The following is a 12,517-nucleotide window of genomic DNA, read 5'->3' on the forward strand; positions in this document are numbered from 1 at the left end:
AATGCCTTTGCAAAAGAGAAAACCCTCTCCCACCCCAGAAGTCCATAAGAAAATTCAGCATGGGGTTTGCCTTTAGGGTTCCTCAAGTGGTGGTTGAATAACAGAGATAGTGAACTGAAGTCCCTAACTAGTCATTATTGCCCATTTATGAGTCTTAGTTGGTATTCATGCAGGAAGACCACCCATAAGCTTTCAATCCCTGGTCACAGGTAGTGGTGTGGTAAATAACAAAGAGAAAAGCCCTAGACTACAAATATATACAGATTGGCCAGATTGTCTGAACAGTGGCAAATAGAATGTACATGCGAGAATTGTGAGATGATGCATTTTGGGGGGACTAACAAGTCAAGGCAGTACATATTAAATGGCACCTAGGAGGTGCAGAGGACCAAAGGGATCTCATTGTGCGCATGCCTAAAGATCCTTGAAGAAGACAGGATAGGTAGATGGGGGGTTAAGAAGGCATATGGGGTACTTTCCTTTATTAGTCATTGAATATAAGAACAAAAAAGATTATGATGGTGCTGTGTATAACATCTGTGAGACCATAGCTGAAGTACTGTATGCAGTTTTGGACATCAGTTTATAGGAAGGACAAGATTGCACGAGAGAGGGTGAAGAAAAGATTCAGCTTTGAAAGTAGGCTGTGGTTATTTCCCTTGGAGCAGAGAAAATTGAAATGGGGGGACTCTGATTTGAATCGTACACAGTTCTGAGGGGCATAGGGTAAATAGGGAGGAACGTTTTCCTTTAGTAGGGGTGTCAGTAACGTAGGTCACAGTTTGAAGGTAATGAGCAGGAAGTTTAGGGGGGATTTGAAGTAAAGCTTTTTCACCCAGATAATTGTGTGTAACTGGAACTCACTGCCCAAAAAGGATGCTGGAAATGGGAACCGTCAAAACATTTGAGAACGATTTGGATGAGCACTTGAAAGGCCATAGCTTACAAGGCTACAGGTCAAGTGCTGGAAAATGGGACTTGTTATTTGTTCATGTGATGTAAGTGTCACTGGCTGGGCCAGCATTTATTACCCATCTCCAATTGCCCAGAGGGCAGTTAGGAATAAATTGCATTGCTGTGGGTCTGGAGTCACATGTTGGCCACACCACGTAAGAACAACAGATTTTCTTCCCTGAAAAATCAGTAGCGAACTGTTTGGCTTTTTATGATGATCAGTGCTGGTTCCATGATTTCTGTTGGTTAGTTTTACAATGAAGTTTCACTACCTGCTATGTTGGGTCCAAACCCACATTCCCAGAATATTAACCTGTTGCTCTGGATTACTGATCCATTGGCATTACTGCTATGCCACTGCTTCCTCTTTAGTAGATAGATAGTTGGTGACTGGCATAGATATGATGGGACAAAGCACCTTTTTCCATGCTGTTTAAAAAAAACCTCTGAGTTGATCATGGCAGAGGCAGAAAGGTAATGAGGTTCTCAACCTGTCCTCCTTTGTCCAAACTCACCCCTGGGGTCAGTATTAAATTCTATTTTGTGTTGCTGTATCTCAAAAATATCTGTGATGCTAGAACAATTGCAATTTCCAATGCAGGGATTTTGGGTATTGGGGCTTCCGAAACAAAAGTGGGTAAGTTGTAGTATAATTCCATTATGATGTATTTGAATGGCAGCATAAGCTTTAGGGGTTGAATGATATGTTCCTGTTCCTATGACAGCTATGTGTTAGTTGGAGGCTATTTTATATTTACATTTTTTTCAAGGGCTTTCATTCTGGTGACATGAAGGCATGGCGGCAGCATTGGAATCATCAGTTGTACAAAGCACTGGAACATCAGTATCAGATGGGCTTGGAAGCCTTGAATGAGAATCTTCCCGAAATTGTTGTTGAGTTGACATTCAAGTAGGAAATTGAAAATATATCTTGCAATGAGTTGTTTTAATTTTTTTTATGGCAATAATCCAGTTTACTGAATAACTATACTATTCCAATTGCAATTTGTAACTGATTGTTTTGAAAATTATCAAGATAAATTTAGTAAGTATAAAAAAAACTTTGTCTCTTTCACCAAAAACCTGTCTTGCAACTTTTGGATCAATGACCCTATCAAGTGCTTCAAATTGCAATTTTAATACCAGCAGAAATTGTGGGCCCTTGTGGTGCAGTAATAGTGTCCCTACCTCTAATCCAGAGGCCCAGGTTCAAGCCTCACCTCCTCCAGAGGTGTGTCAAGACATCTCTGAACTGGTTGATTAAAAATACCCATATGAAATAGAAAGAACCGGCCATTCAGGTTTAAACCTGCTTTGCCTTTCACTGAGAGCACAGCTGATCTGATTGGGAACGGTGTACAGATACATCTGGCATGTTGACTCAATATGCATGGGATCTGGGAGGGGGTGTGCTAAATGGTGGTGCAGGGACAGAGCCCTTTCCTCCTAAGGGAGTGAGTACCTGAATGGTGGGCACACCACTACCTGTTTTGGCTCTCTTTCTGATTGAAACTTGCAGAATATTGATAGGTTTGGATGGAGTGGACATGGCGAAGATGTTACCACGAATAAGAGGGACTTGGACTCAAGAGCATAGCCTCATATTGAAGGAACAACCCTTGAGAACAACATGAGGAGGAATCTCTTTAGTCAGAGAATAGTTAGTCTGTCGAACTCATTGTAGCAGAGGCTATGGAGGCCAAGTCGTTAAGTGCATCTAAGACAGAGATTTGTTCTTGATTACTAAGGGGACCAAGAGTATGGGGAGAAGGAGGAGAACGGAGTTGATTAACGTATCAGCCAGGATCAAATAATAGAGAAGACCTGATGGGCTGAATGGCCAGATTCTGCTCCTATATGTTATGGTCCCAAGTGTATGTGGTAGCAATGATAGAGAGCAAAATGCAGATAATTGTTGACTTCTTGCAGCATTGATATGCATTCCTTCTGACTGTGGAAATAGCATTCACCTGGGTGGCAACCTCAGATCAGGCTAATACAGTCTGGTGTTGTGGACATTTTTGCTGATCCTGCAGGAAAATGATGGGCCTCTTCTGCAATACTCAGTTCACCAGGACCCCTGGGTCCCTCTCTGCAAACTGGTGAATCTGTTTTCCTCCATCTGACATATCTGGGGCAAATGTCATGACCCATTTAGGGCAGCTCTAAACTGCCCACACTGTATCGGGTGTGCTGCTGGGCTATTAATATGTCGCTGATGCCAGAGATCCTGGATGTCCTGATAATGGTAAGTACTTCCACCTACCCTGACTAGGGGAATACAGCGAGTGGGGCACCATTAGGGTGTGGAACATAGTTAATCTGGTGAGTTTTGGAAGATAGCGTGAGAAAACGTGTTTGACCTCATGGAGAAGAACTCTTCATGGAACTCATCAAAATTGATGCATGCTTGATTTCTGGCAGAAATCAGTTCTCTGTTTCTGTATGGCTGAATCCTTGACAAAGTCCTGGGCAGCATTAGGTCTGTGCAATCATCCAGCTGCAGAGTTGGGGTCTATCTCCAAGTACAATCTTCTGTACATTTTGATTAGTTCTAAGTAAGTGACTGCAAGTAGCATATTGTCAATTTGATGTATTGCTAACTTGAGTGAATTACATTATACTGTTTGGACGTACAATTTCTGTCTCCTATTTTCTATGCAGACAAGGAAGGCTGCAGTTTAAACCACCATTTGAAGAACTGCGGGCAAAATACTACAGAGAAATGAAGAGGTTTATCTCTATTCCAAACCAATTCAAGGGTACTTGTGAACCAGGAGAAGACCCCATCTTTGTTGTCATGATAGAGAGGAATGCAAAAGGTTTTGTCACTGTTTTCCGTAAAGCAGAAGATCTATTCAAACGTCTGGCAGCGGCATTGGACAAGTTTCAGGTAAAGCAATTTATTATCTTCTTTACCAACCTAATTTTGATTTCTAGTTTGAGAAGTAAAATAGTATCTTTTTGAATCAAACCATGATACTGCAAAGAAGGAAACCATATGGCTCATCGTGCCTATGCTGCTTCTTTCTGAAGATACTGTCTTTGTGCTGGAGAAATTATTGCGCTGGCATTTCAACCTTAGCTCAAAAAGGATTCTGATCATGTTTAAAGATAATGAAGTGTGAAGCTGGATGAACACAGCAGTCCAAGCAGCATCTCAGGACCACAAAAGCTGACGTTTCGGGCCTAGACCCTTCATCAGAGCTCATTTGTGCTCCTGAGATGCTGCTTGGCCTGCTGTGTTCATCCAGCTTCACACTTTATTATCTTGGATTCTCCAGCATCTGCAGTTCCCATTATCACTGATCATGATTAACTTGGCTCAGCTCATGAATTTGGTCAACAAGGGAAAGGGAATCAATATGCAGGAAAAGAAGTTTGTAACGGAGCATTAGATTTTGGCTTTGGATTTTGTATGATTGATGCTTCATTGGAAGAAAATTCAGCTCGTCCAAGACACCAAAGGGGTAGCAGAGGAATTATCGTAAATGTACTTGTTTTAGAAAGTGTTTCTGAGGCAGCCCAGGCATGAGAGACAGGAGGGAGGAAAGGAAGGTCCTCAGAATTTCCAGGGAAATGTTGGGGGGAGGGAGTGGGAGCAGGGAGAGAAATCATTAGTATCGCTCTGTCCATAACATGCTAGGTAAATGTGCAGCTGTAAATTGAAATCCCACCAAGCTGGGCAACAGTGGAAGGTTGTTGTGATCAACAATGTCAAATGATGCTGAGAAGTTGAAAATGGAGATGGATTATACACAATTTATCACAGTTATAGAAGCTGTCAGTTGTGACTTAGCTTTGGGGCTGATTCAGCGCTGCGACAAGGACAGAATCTAGACAGGGAAGGTTCAGACATGAAATTGTGGCAATGTGGTCATAGATTTGGAAAGTGACAAAAAATAAGAACATTGGAGAGAAAAGGGAGGTTGGAGGTGGAATCACGGAAGGTTTTTTTGAGGGCAGAGATGGTGACATCTGATTTTAAAAAGAAATGACAGAGCAAGGTTGTGTCTTGTGGAAAAGGTGAGATTGGTGAGTGATACCTGTGTTGTTTAATGGGGACTCTGTTTGGAGTGGTTGTTCTGCTGAATGTGTTTGTGAAGCAATCTTACAAGTGGGGTTAACAGGCTTTGGATTTAACTCTGTGGTGCTTGTAATCTGGTCCTATCTGGTCCTGTCTGTGGTTCTGTAGAACAATCCGATCAGTTCCACTTTCTTGTTTAATCTCTGGAACTCTGCAAATTTATTTCCCTTACTTTTGAAACAAAATTGAATAGAAAAATTTGAATTCCATGCTTCCTGCTCTTTGCACCATAAGCTAAGGGGAACACCTTTTCTTTGCTTGTACTGCTATATGCTGAATTCTGCCTCTGTCAACAAACAATAGGTGGTAGGCCATGAGTATTGAAAATGTAAACTGATCAAAGGCAACAAAAGTTAAGGATGATAGGACCAGATTACAAGCACCACAGAGTTAAATCCAAAACCTGTTAACCCCACTTGTAAGATTGCTTCACAAACACATTCAGCAGAACAACCACTCCAAACAGAGTCCCCATTAAACAACACAGGTATTCATAAGCAAGATTTTTACTGTAAGCTGTTTTTTCCACCAAATGCAGTTAAATTAGTAGCAGATATTTAGCCACTGAAAAAGTGCTCAAAAGTAGCCTGTTTTGTGTATAATTTGGACGGTGACAAATCCAATTTAAATTTTTCCAATTGAAAACAAAGTGTTTTCAGCTTTATAATGAATAAAAGTTATTATAATTTGGAATAAATTCCTGAAATTCCTTGGAGCAGAGACAAGGGGATAAATTCAAAACCTACTGGAAAATTGTAGCAGTCAGCTGAATGAATGGTCTTAATGTTATTCACTAAAAGATACATGTTTTCCTTGCAGTTACTCAGAAGGTAGAGGGCTCATGGTAGAGGGCTTTAATACATATAGTTTGAAAATCGTCATACTAGAAATGATTGTTTCAAATCTGCAGAAGAATGGTAAATGATCCTAAAAAGTGACATTAACCTACGTGGTATTGTATTATAGACAGTTTAAGATAATCGCAGGAACCACCAATTGGAGAATCCAATTCAAAATAATCCAGTTTGCTCATAAATAAAATGTTCTTATATTTTCTAGTTATTGTGGTTTTTCACAATTTTTATTGATTTTGTTTTATTGAAAATAAATATAATAAATCACAAGTAGTTCATTGGAGCTATTAACTGTAATAATTAACAATAGTTTTTTTTCTCCATTTATAGGAATGGATTGTGCTTGGACAGGTAGATGTCGAAGCATTAATTGAGGAACATCTCCACACTGTACATGATTGGGAGAAGAATTTTAAAGCGCTTAAAGGACGAGGAAAGGAATCTGAAAAGCTTCCAAGGTTGAATTTAATTTGTTTATATATATTCCTTTTATTTTAAAGAAAACATTTGGCGTGACAATGAAAGGATTAATTGAGCAGGAAATGATTAAAGTGTTCTGGGGTCCCTTTATTAAATGTTTGCTTCACATCTTTGAATGAGTGATAAATCTCATGGACAGCGTTAAGTGGGATCCTGTTGGGTGGATGCAGTAGAAAGTACCAGTGTGCTCAGAATTTTTTGCTGTATTAAGTAGCAGTAGCTGCTGAGTGGTGCCACTGGCCCAAAGATTTAAATTGGCTTCCTGTTGTGCTTCAACTGATGGATCCTTTTAATGCTGTCAGATCCCATGAAAGGATTGAGGTAGTCAGCAGTGATGTTGAGGGATGAACCCTTCATGGGGCAGTGTCATCATCTGCTTCCTTGGTCCCTGTAACTGAAATATCACCTGTACAGGAAAGCCCTGTGATGAAGGCTGCTCCTGCATGGGCACCGGTGGGGATCCTTGAGGTGGAGTTCTACTGTTATCGCAAAGACTACCACAGATATCTCTCCTAAATGTGCTCCTGGAAGCAGCATCTCTCCAGCTCATCTTCAGCCATAAGAGAGCACCCCTGCTGGACCAGACCTGAGCAGAATCTGACTTGCCAGTGGTCTAACTTGTGTGACTTTTGACTTTACAATTGTATTCAGTTATATGGCTAAAATTTATTGAAAAGGTTGATAATTGGATCCAGACCTGTGGCCTCCATCAAATTTGTGTGACAGGTGGGACTATGTTAGAAAATCGACACAATGCAACATTGCTGGCATGCCTTTGCCTCAGCACAGTGAACATTTGACTCAGACTTGCTATTTCCATGACTCTTCAGTTATCCTGCCCCCGGGTCAATGCAAAACATTAAGTCCTATCTCACTCCCATTGTCATGATGGGAGTCATAGGATTAACTCTTTGTACTAGAGGTGGTGCAGAATGACAGTGACTTCAGTGGATGAGTATAAGCAAGATTATAATTTTACTTATTTTTATTTCCTATTTTACTAAAATGGAAATTTTGTGAAAAAATGCAAATCTTACAGTGTCATCAAAGTGGATTGTATTACAATTAACTGTAACCCAGTGAAAGCTGTGATTGATGACCTTATTCAGATGCTATTTGATGCCTTACTTCAGTCATTAAGGAAGTCCATACAAGGTAAGATGTTTTCATCATGAGTGGTGCAGTTCGTGCGCATTTTAATACTTACTTGGTAATGCAGAACTTGTATATTGTTTAAAAGAGAGACACGTTGCCGAGGATGGTTGTCTTATACTCACAAGTGCAAACATTAGAATGCCAGAAATTTGATTGTTTTTACATGATGAGATCTGCTGAAAATGTTTTGTTTAATTATTCATGGAGTATGAGTATTAATGGTAAGGCCTGCATTTATTGCCCACTCCTAATTGACCTAATTGAATGGCAAAGGGTTACTTTGTGAGGTGATCATATTTATTTGTAGGATTGTAATTGAGATTCAGAATTATATTATTATCCATTGACTCCCAATTTATTGTTAATGTTATAAATTTGCATGTACCTTGGTTGTAGCAAAATGATTTAATGTAAACTTAGTATAACATCATTAGAACCACGAGATTAAATCATCTTCTCCTTTTGTAAAATAATTTATTAAGAACAATCAGTGACTGATGTAAGATATATTTATTGTGTCATTTAAAACTTAATTTCCAATTGGAATGCCAGCTTCTATAAAACATCTATGTTAAAGCAGTTGAATTGGTCATTCAGTAGTAGAATTGGCCCAGGTTTGACTCCTGCTTATGCATGGCAACCATTTTTTTCCCATTACTGCAGAGGGCTGCTGATGCTCGATCGTTAAGTATATTTAAGGCTGTGATAGACAGATTTTTAATCAGGTATGAGGATCAAAGGTTATAGGGAAAAGGCAGGAAAGTGGAGTTGAGGATTATCAGATAAATCGTGATCTCATTGAATGGTGGAGCAGACTAAATGAGCTGAATGACCTACTTCTGCTCCTACGTCCTGTGGTCTATTGGAGAAAGAATAGCAAAAATAACTCATTTTAAAACAAAGTAATTAATTATGTCATGATGTTTTGCAACTGTTGCCCACTGACTTTGTTTTTACTTGTAATATTTTTGCACAGTGAATATCCATGAGATTGATAGTTTTGTAAGTGATGCAATGGAAATATTATCAACTAGACCTGAGACAGTAGAAGAAATTGGAGAGGCGAATTCAAAACACACAGAGATTGCTTCAAAGAAGCCTCATGTAAGAACAGTTTGCTGTCAAATGCAAAGCATATATCCATTAAACTTTTTAAATTTTTTATCTCCTGTATATATACTTTGACCACTGTTATATTTTGATATCAACTGGGTCTTTATTCAAGCTGACGAGTTGCGCGTGGAGGAGCAGAATTAGTGAAAGGTGGTCCAGTGAGTTTGAGGTGACAGAAAGAAGGAAATGGTCCCGACCCTTGCGGAGAATGGAAGATCATTAAGCTTCTTTCTACACTGCTGGATGTCCCACTTCATGGGGGTCACAGCACTGCTCTGTTCTACAGTTTATATGATGAGGTGATAAAAGGACTGCCCTCCTCTCCTCCACCATGACTGCTAATGCCTTCAGTCTAGTCTCCACGATTTGGAGGGCAGATTTTCTTCCACTGGGGCGGGTGCTGAATGTTGAGGCTTGAGCACCACAGCTTGAGGACTAGTCCCTGGCTTGCTGCGTCTAAAGTTGTCTGCAGTGGGACTTTATATATTGTGCTAGAAGTGAAAAAAATTGAATATTCTCAGCAGTGGCGAGCCCTCCTGCCTCTCTGGTCACAATTCCCTGAGAAAGGTACCCAAGAGCCTGTTTCAGTAATAATAGTCAGAAGCAGGGAATTGCATCAGAATGGTCATTTTGAGCCACGATCGATGGGGTAGTGCCATGAATCTCATTCAACAAACATTTTAACTGCAAATGGGTAAAATTTTTGCCCATGGTTCTTGGGACTGTTCAAACAGGACTCTCCAGGTTTTTTTATTCAAATTCACTCTTGCTCATGAATTCACCCATCCTAAATTATGCTGCCTTCTCCCTCCTTGCACTCTTTATTTCTCGATCCTTAAACCTGATTCGTTAAAGATAAACCCAGTTCCCTCTTCACCGAGATTCCAGAGGCTTGGTTTCCTTTGCTGTGTTATTCTGGGCACATAAACTGAGAAAATTGCATAAAACATTAAAACCTCAATATGCAAAGATGATTCAAATGAATAGCAGACTCAGTTGAATACTTTGCCAAGATAGTCTATCACCCAGTTTTTAAAATCCATATTTATGTTAAGAACTAATGATCACTGCTCAAACTGGTGCTTCCTTAAAGCTTTTGTTATTCATTTTTGCCATTTCTTCGCTTTAATGGTGACAGATGCTTTTTAAAAAAATGGGCATGGGACTGTTTTATAATTGCTCTTTTTTTGAATAATACTTGCTTTACATTTCTATTATTTTTTTTCGCTTCGTTTGACTTCTATCTTTTCACTTCTTTCAGGTTTTACCCTTGTTTCAAGATGCTGAAGATAAAAACAAGCTGCTCCGCTCTGTAGCAGGTGGTGGTCTTGAAACACTTAGCAGCTTAAGAGCAAAATGGGACAAGTTTCAACTAATGATGGAGAGCCATCAACTGATGGTGAAAGAACAAGTAAGTGCATTGCAGTAGTTTTATGTCTTATCACATAAATTGCATATCAAAACTCATGCTGGCTTTTACACTTCTCTTGCAAATAGATTTGTAGATCAACTTGAGATTTATGAGTGGGAAGATGTAAATAATTATTTGTTTCCATTTTGTCTTGGTTATTAGAATTTTAAACATTCTTTTGTTGGATATCTTTGTGTGACCTATAGTTTCTGTCAGTGTTGGCTTCCCTTGGTTTGTTTTCCATAGTTTTATTACAAAGATAGCTCCTTTTTAGATTGATTCTTTGAAAAAGAATTTTTTGTATCTGCTCTCACTGCTCCTCCCGCCATGGTTGGTTCTATTCCACAGTGAATAGTACACATGAAATAGAAAATACCGGATATACTTAGCCATTGAGGCAGAATCTTTACAGAGAGAAACAATTAGCTTTTCATGTTGATGATCTTTTATTGGGATAGAAAAAAGTTAGAGATGAAACAGATTTAATTAAGTACAAAAATAGGAAATGAGGAGTGAGGTGGGGAAGAGGGGAAAGCAAAATGGAAGACCTGTGATTGTGTAAAAGGCAGTAAAAATTAAATGACAATGGGATGATGGTATAAGTCAAAAGGGGATGGTAATGGGACAATTAAAAAAAAAATCTAATGGAAGAGTAAATAGAAATAGCAGAATCATTGCTCACGGCTGCTGTCTGAAAAATGATAGTGTTCAAATCTGAATTTACAGTTACTTTTGAGTAGTAAAGTGCCAATTGGAAAAATAAGGTGCTGTCCTTAAGCTCCCATTGAGCTTCCTGTCAAAGCTGTTAAAGGGAACAACAGGTCAAAGTGGATTTGGGGCAGATAATATAAATGATGTGACTGAGAACTTGCAGAAGTTATTCCATAAAGTGGTATGGCAGTCTTCCAAGCGAAATCAACAAATATGGTTTAGAGAAATGAAAGACGCACAAATAAAATGCTGTTTTACTGTGAAGGAGAATTTGACCTGTCTTTTCCTTTCATAGCTGTGTGTTCCAGCACTTTGGTTTTCCTTTATTGTTACCTTAGTTTTTTTGTTGCTACTGACATTGGTTTCATTAATGTGATTTCTACATATTTGTACTGCTGATCTCTGCTGCTCTTTGACAACATTCTGGTCAATAATTGAACAAAAGATATAAAGTATTAAACAATTTTAATTCTTGTTAACTAAACTGAGTTGTACTTGCAGCCAATTGATTTGCGATGGAGAAGAAAACATCTTTTAGCAGATGAATTGGAAATATGAGGACTAAATTGTGAATCGCAATTAATTTTAATATATGTAAGCAAACAGCAGGAAGAGACATTTCAGTTTGTCCTCCAATGTTTGTATTTTCATGTACTGACTTTTTAAAGATAAACAAAAACTTTATTGTGGAAAAATGATAATTATTCTTCATAACCTGAAAAATCTGTTTTTCTCACACAAGCCAATAAATATGGATTTATTTAGCATGTGTTTTTACTTCATTAATTTTAAGAAAGAGGTATTATAATTTGTTTAATTCAATTTAATTTGTGTTTACCGCTTTAGGTTGAAATTATGAAAGCAAATGTTGAGTCTCGCATCAAGATGTACATCCAAAAGCTGGAGAAGTTTGAAGCTCGCTGGAATCAGTTGAAGCCCAGCGATGATATTGTTGACAGTGGAAACGGGGAAACACTCAACAAATGTGTGGCATGTATAAAGGAGAAAAGAATTGAGTTTGATGAACTGGAGGCAACAAGGAAGAAGTTGATGTATGTCCTTACAACTGACAATTAACATGACAAAATAAAACTCTTGCATGATGCTGAAATTTGTAATACTTTATGAAATAAACTGAAATCTGAGACAAGAATGTTTGTTGACAAGATGCAGTATTGGGTTCACCGCAGTCCCAAGAAATTAATTTTCAAATTGTAATTATAATTCTTACTCCACTGATTTCTTGTGATTGATTCATACAGAGCTAGATATTTGGAAATGTCCATTCTTGCCATATAATTAAAAGATAAATTATCAGTTTGAACAACGAAATCTGTTTGCATTGACAACTTGAGATATATGCAAAATGTGATAACTCTTTTAAGTTTGGAGGTCTTCAAAATATACACCAAAATAACCCACAGATGAAATATTAGGGCATTCTTAATACTTAAATAGAAGCCTATTTAACTTTGGGCGTCACTGCTCAGTACAATGTTAATGTGAGCATGAACAGAATTTCAAGTATTCTACAATTGTTAAGCCTTTGCTTGCATTTTTTTTGTTCCTCATCTGAATTCTCTGATTCATTGTGCATTCTTAGTGGATGGTTACAAAACCTAGCTTGCACAAATTAGAAGCTGATTTAACATTGGGCATCACCACTCAAAACAATATTATTCTGACAGTTTTGGATGCCCTCCCAGCATAAGTCACTGGAATTACTAAGTTCCCTCCTCCCTTACCCCTTCA

At 38.5% G+C, this 12,517-nt stretch overlaps 1 protein-coding gene across 2 annotated transcripts in view; it reads left to right on the forward strand.

Moving 5' to 3' along the window:
- dync2h1 (dynein cytoplasmic 2 heavy chain 1) overlaps positions 1-12,517 on the forward strand; it is a 541,347-nt gene that overhangs the window by 60,915 nt on the left and 467,915 nt on the right. For both annotated transcript variants that reach the window (XM_059646623.1, XM_059646624.1), the window contains exons 17-23: positions 1,725-1,864; positions 3,619-3,847; positions 6,226-6,353; positions 7,415-7,530; positions 8,507-8,634; positions 9,905-10,054; positions 11,612-11,817. In XM_059646623.1, the coding sequence (XP_059502606.1) occupies positions 1,725-1,864; positions 3,619-3,847; positions 6,226-6,353; positions 7,415-7,530; positions 8,507-8,634; positions 9,905-10,054; positions 11,612-11,817 (1,097 nt within the window). The remainder of the gene's footprint in view (positions 1-1,724; positions 1,865-3,618; positions 3,848-6,225; positions 6,354-7,414; positions 7,531-8,506; positions 8,635-9,904; positions 10,055-11,611; positions 11,818-12,517) is intronic.

The sequence above is a fragment of the Stegostoma tigrinum genome, chromosome 6, assembly GCF_030684315.1.
Source record: "Stegostoma tigrinum isolate sSteTig4 chromosome 6, sSteTig4.hap1, whole genome shotgun sequence".
Lineage (NCBI taxonomy): Eukaryota > Metazoa > Chordata > Chondrichthyes > Orectolobiformes > Stegostomatidae > Stegostoma > Stegostoma tigrinum.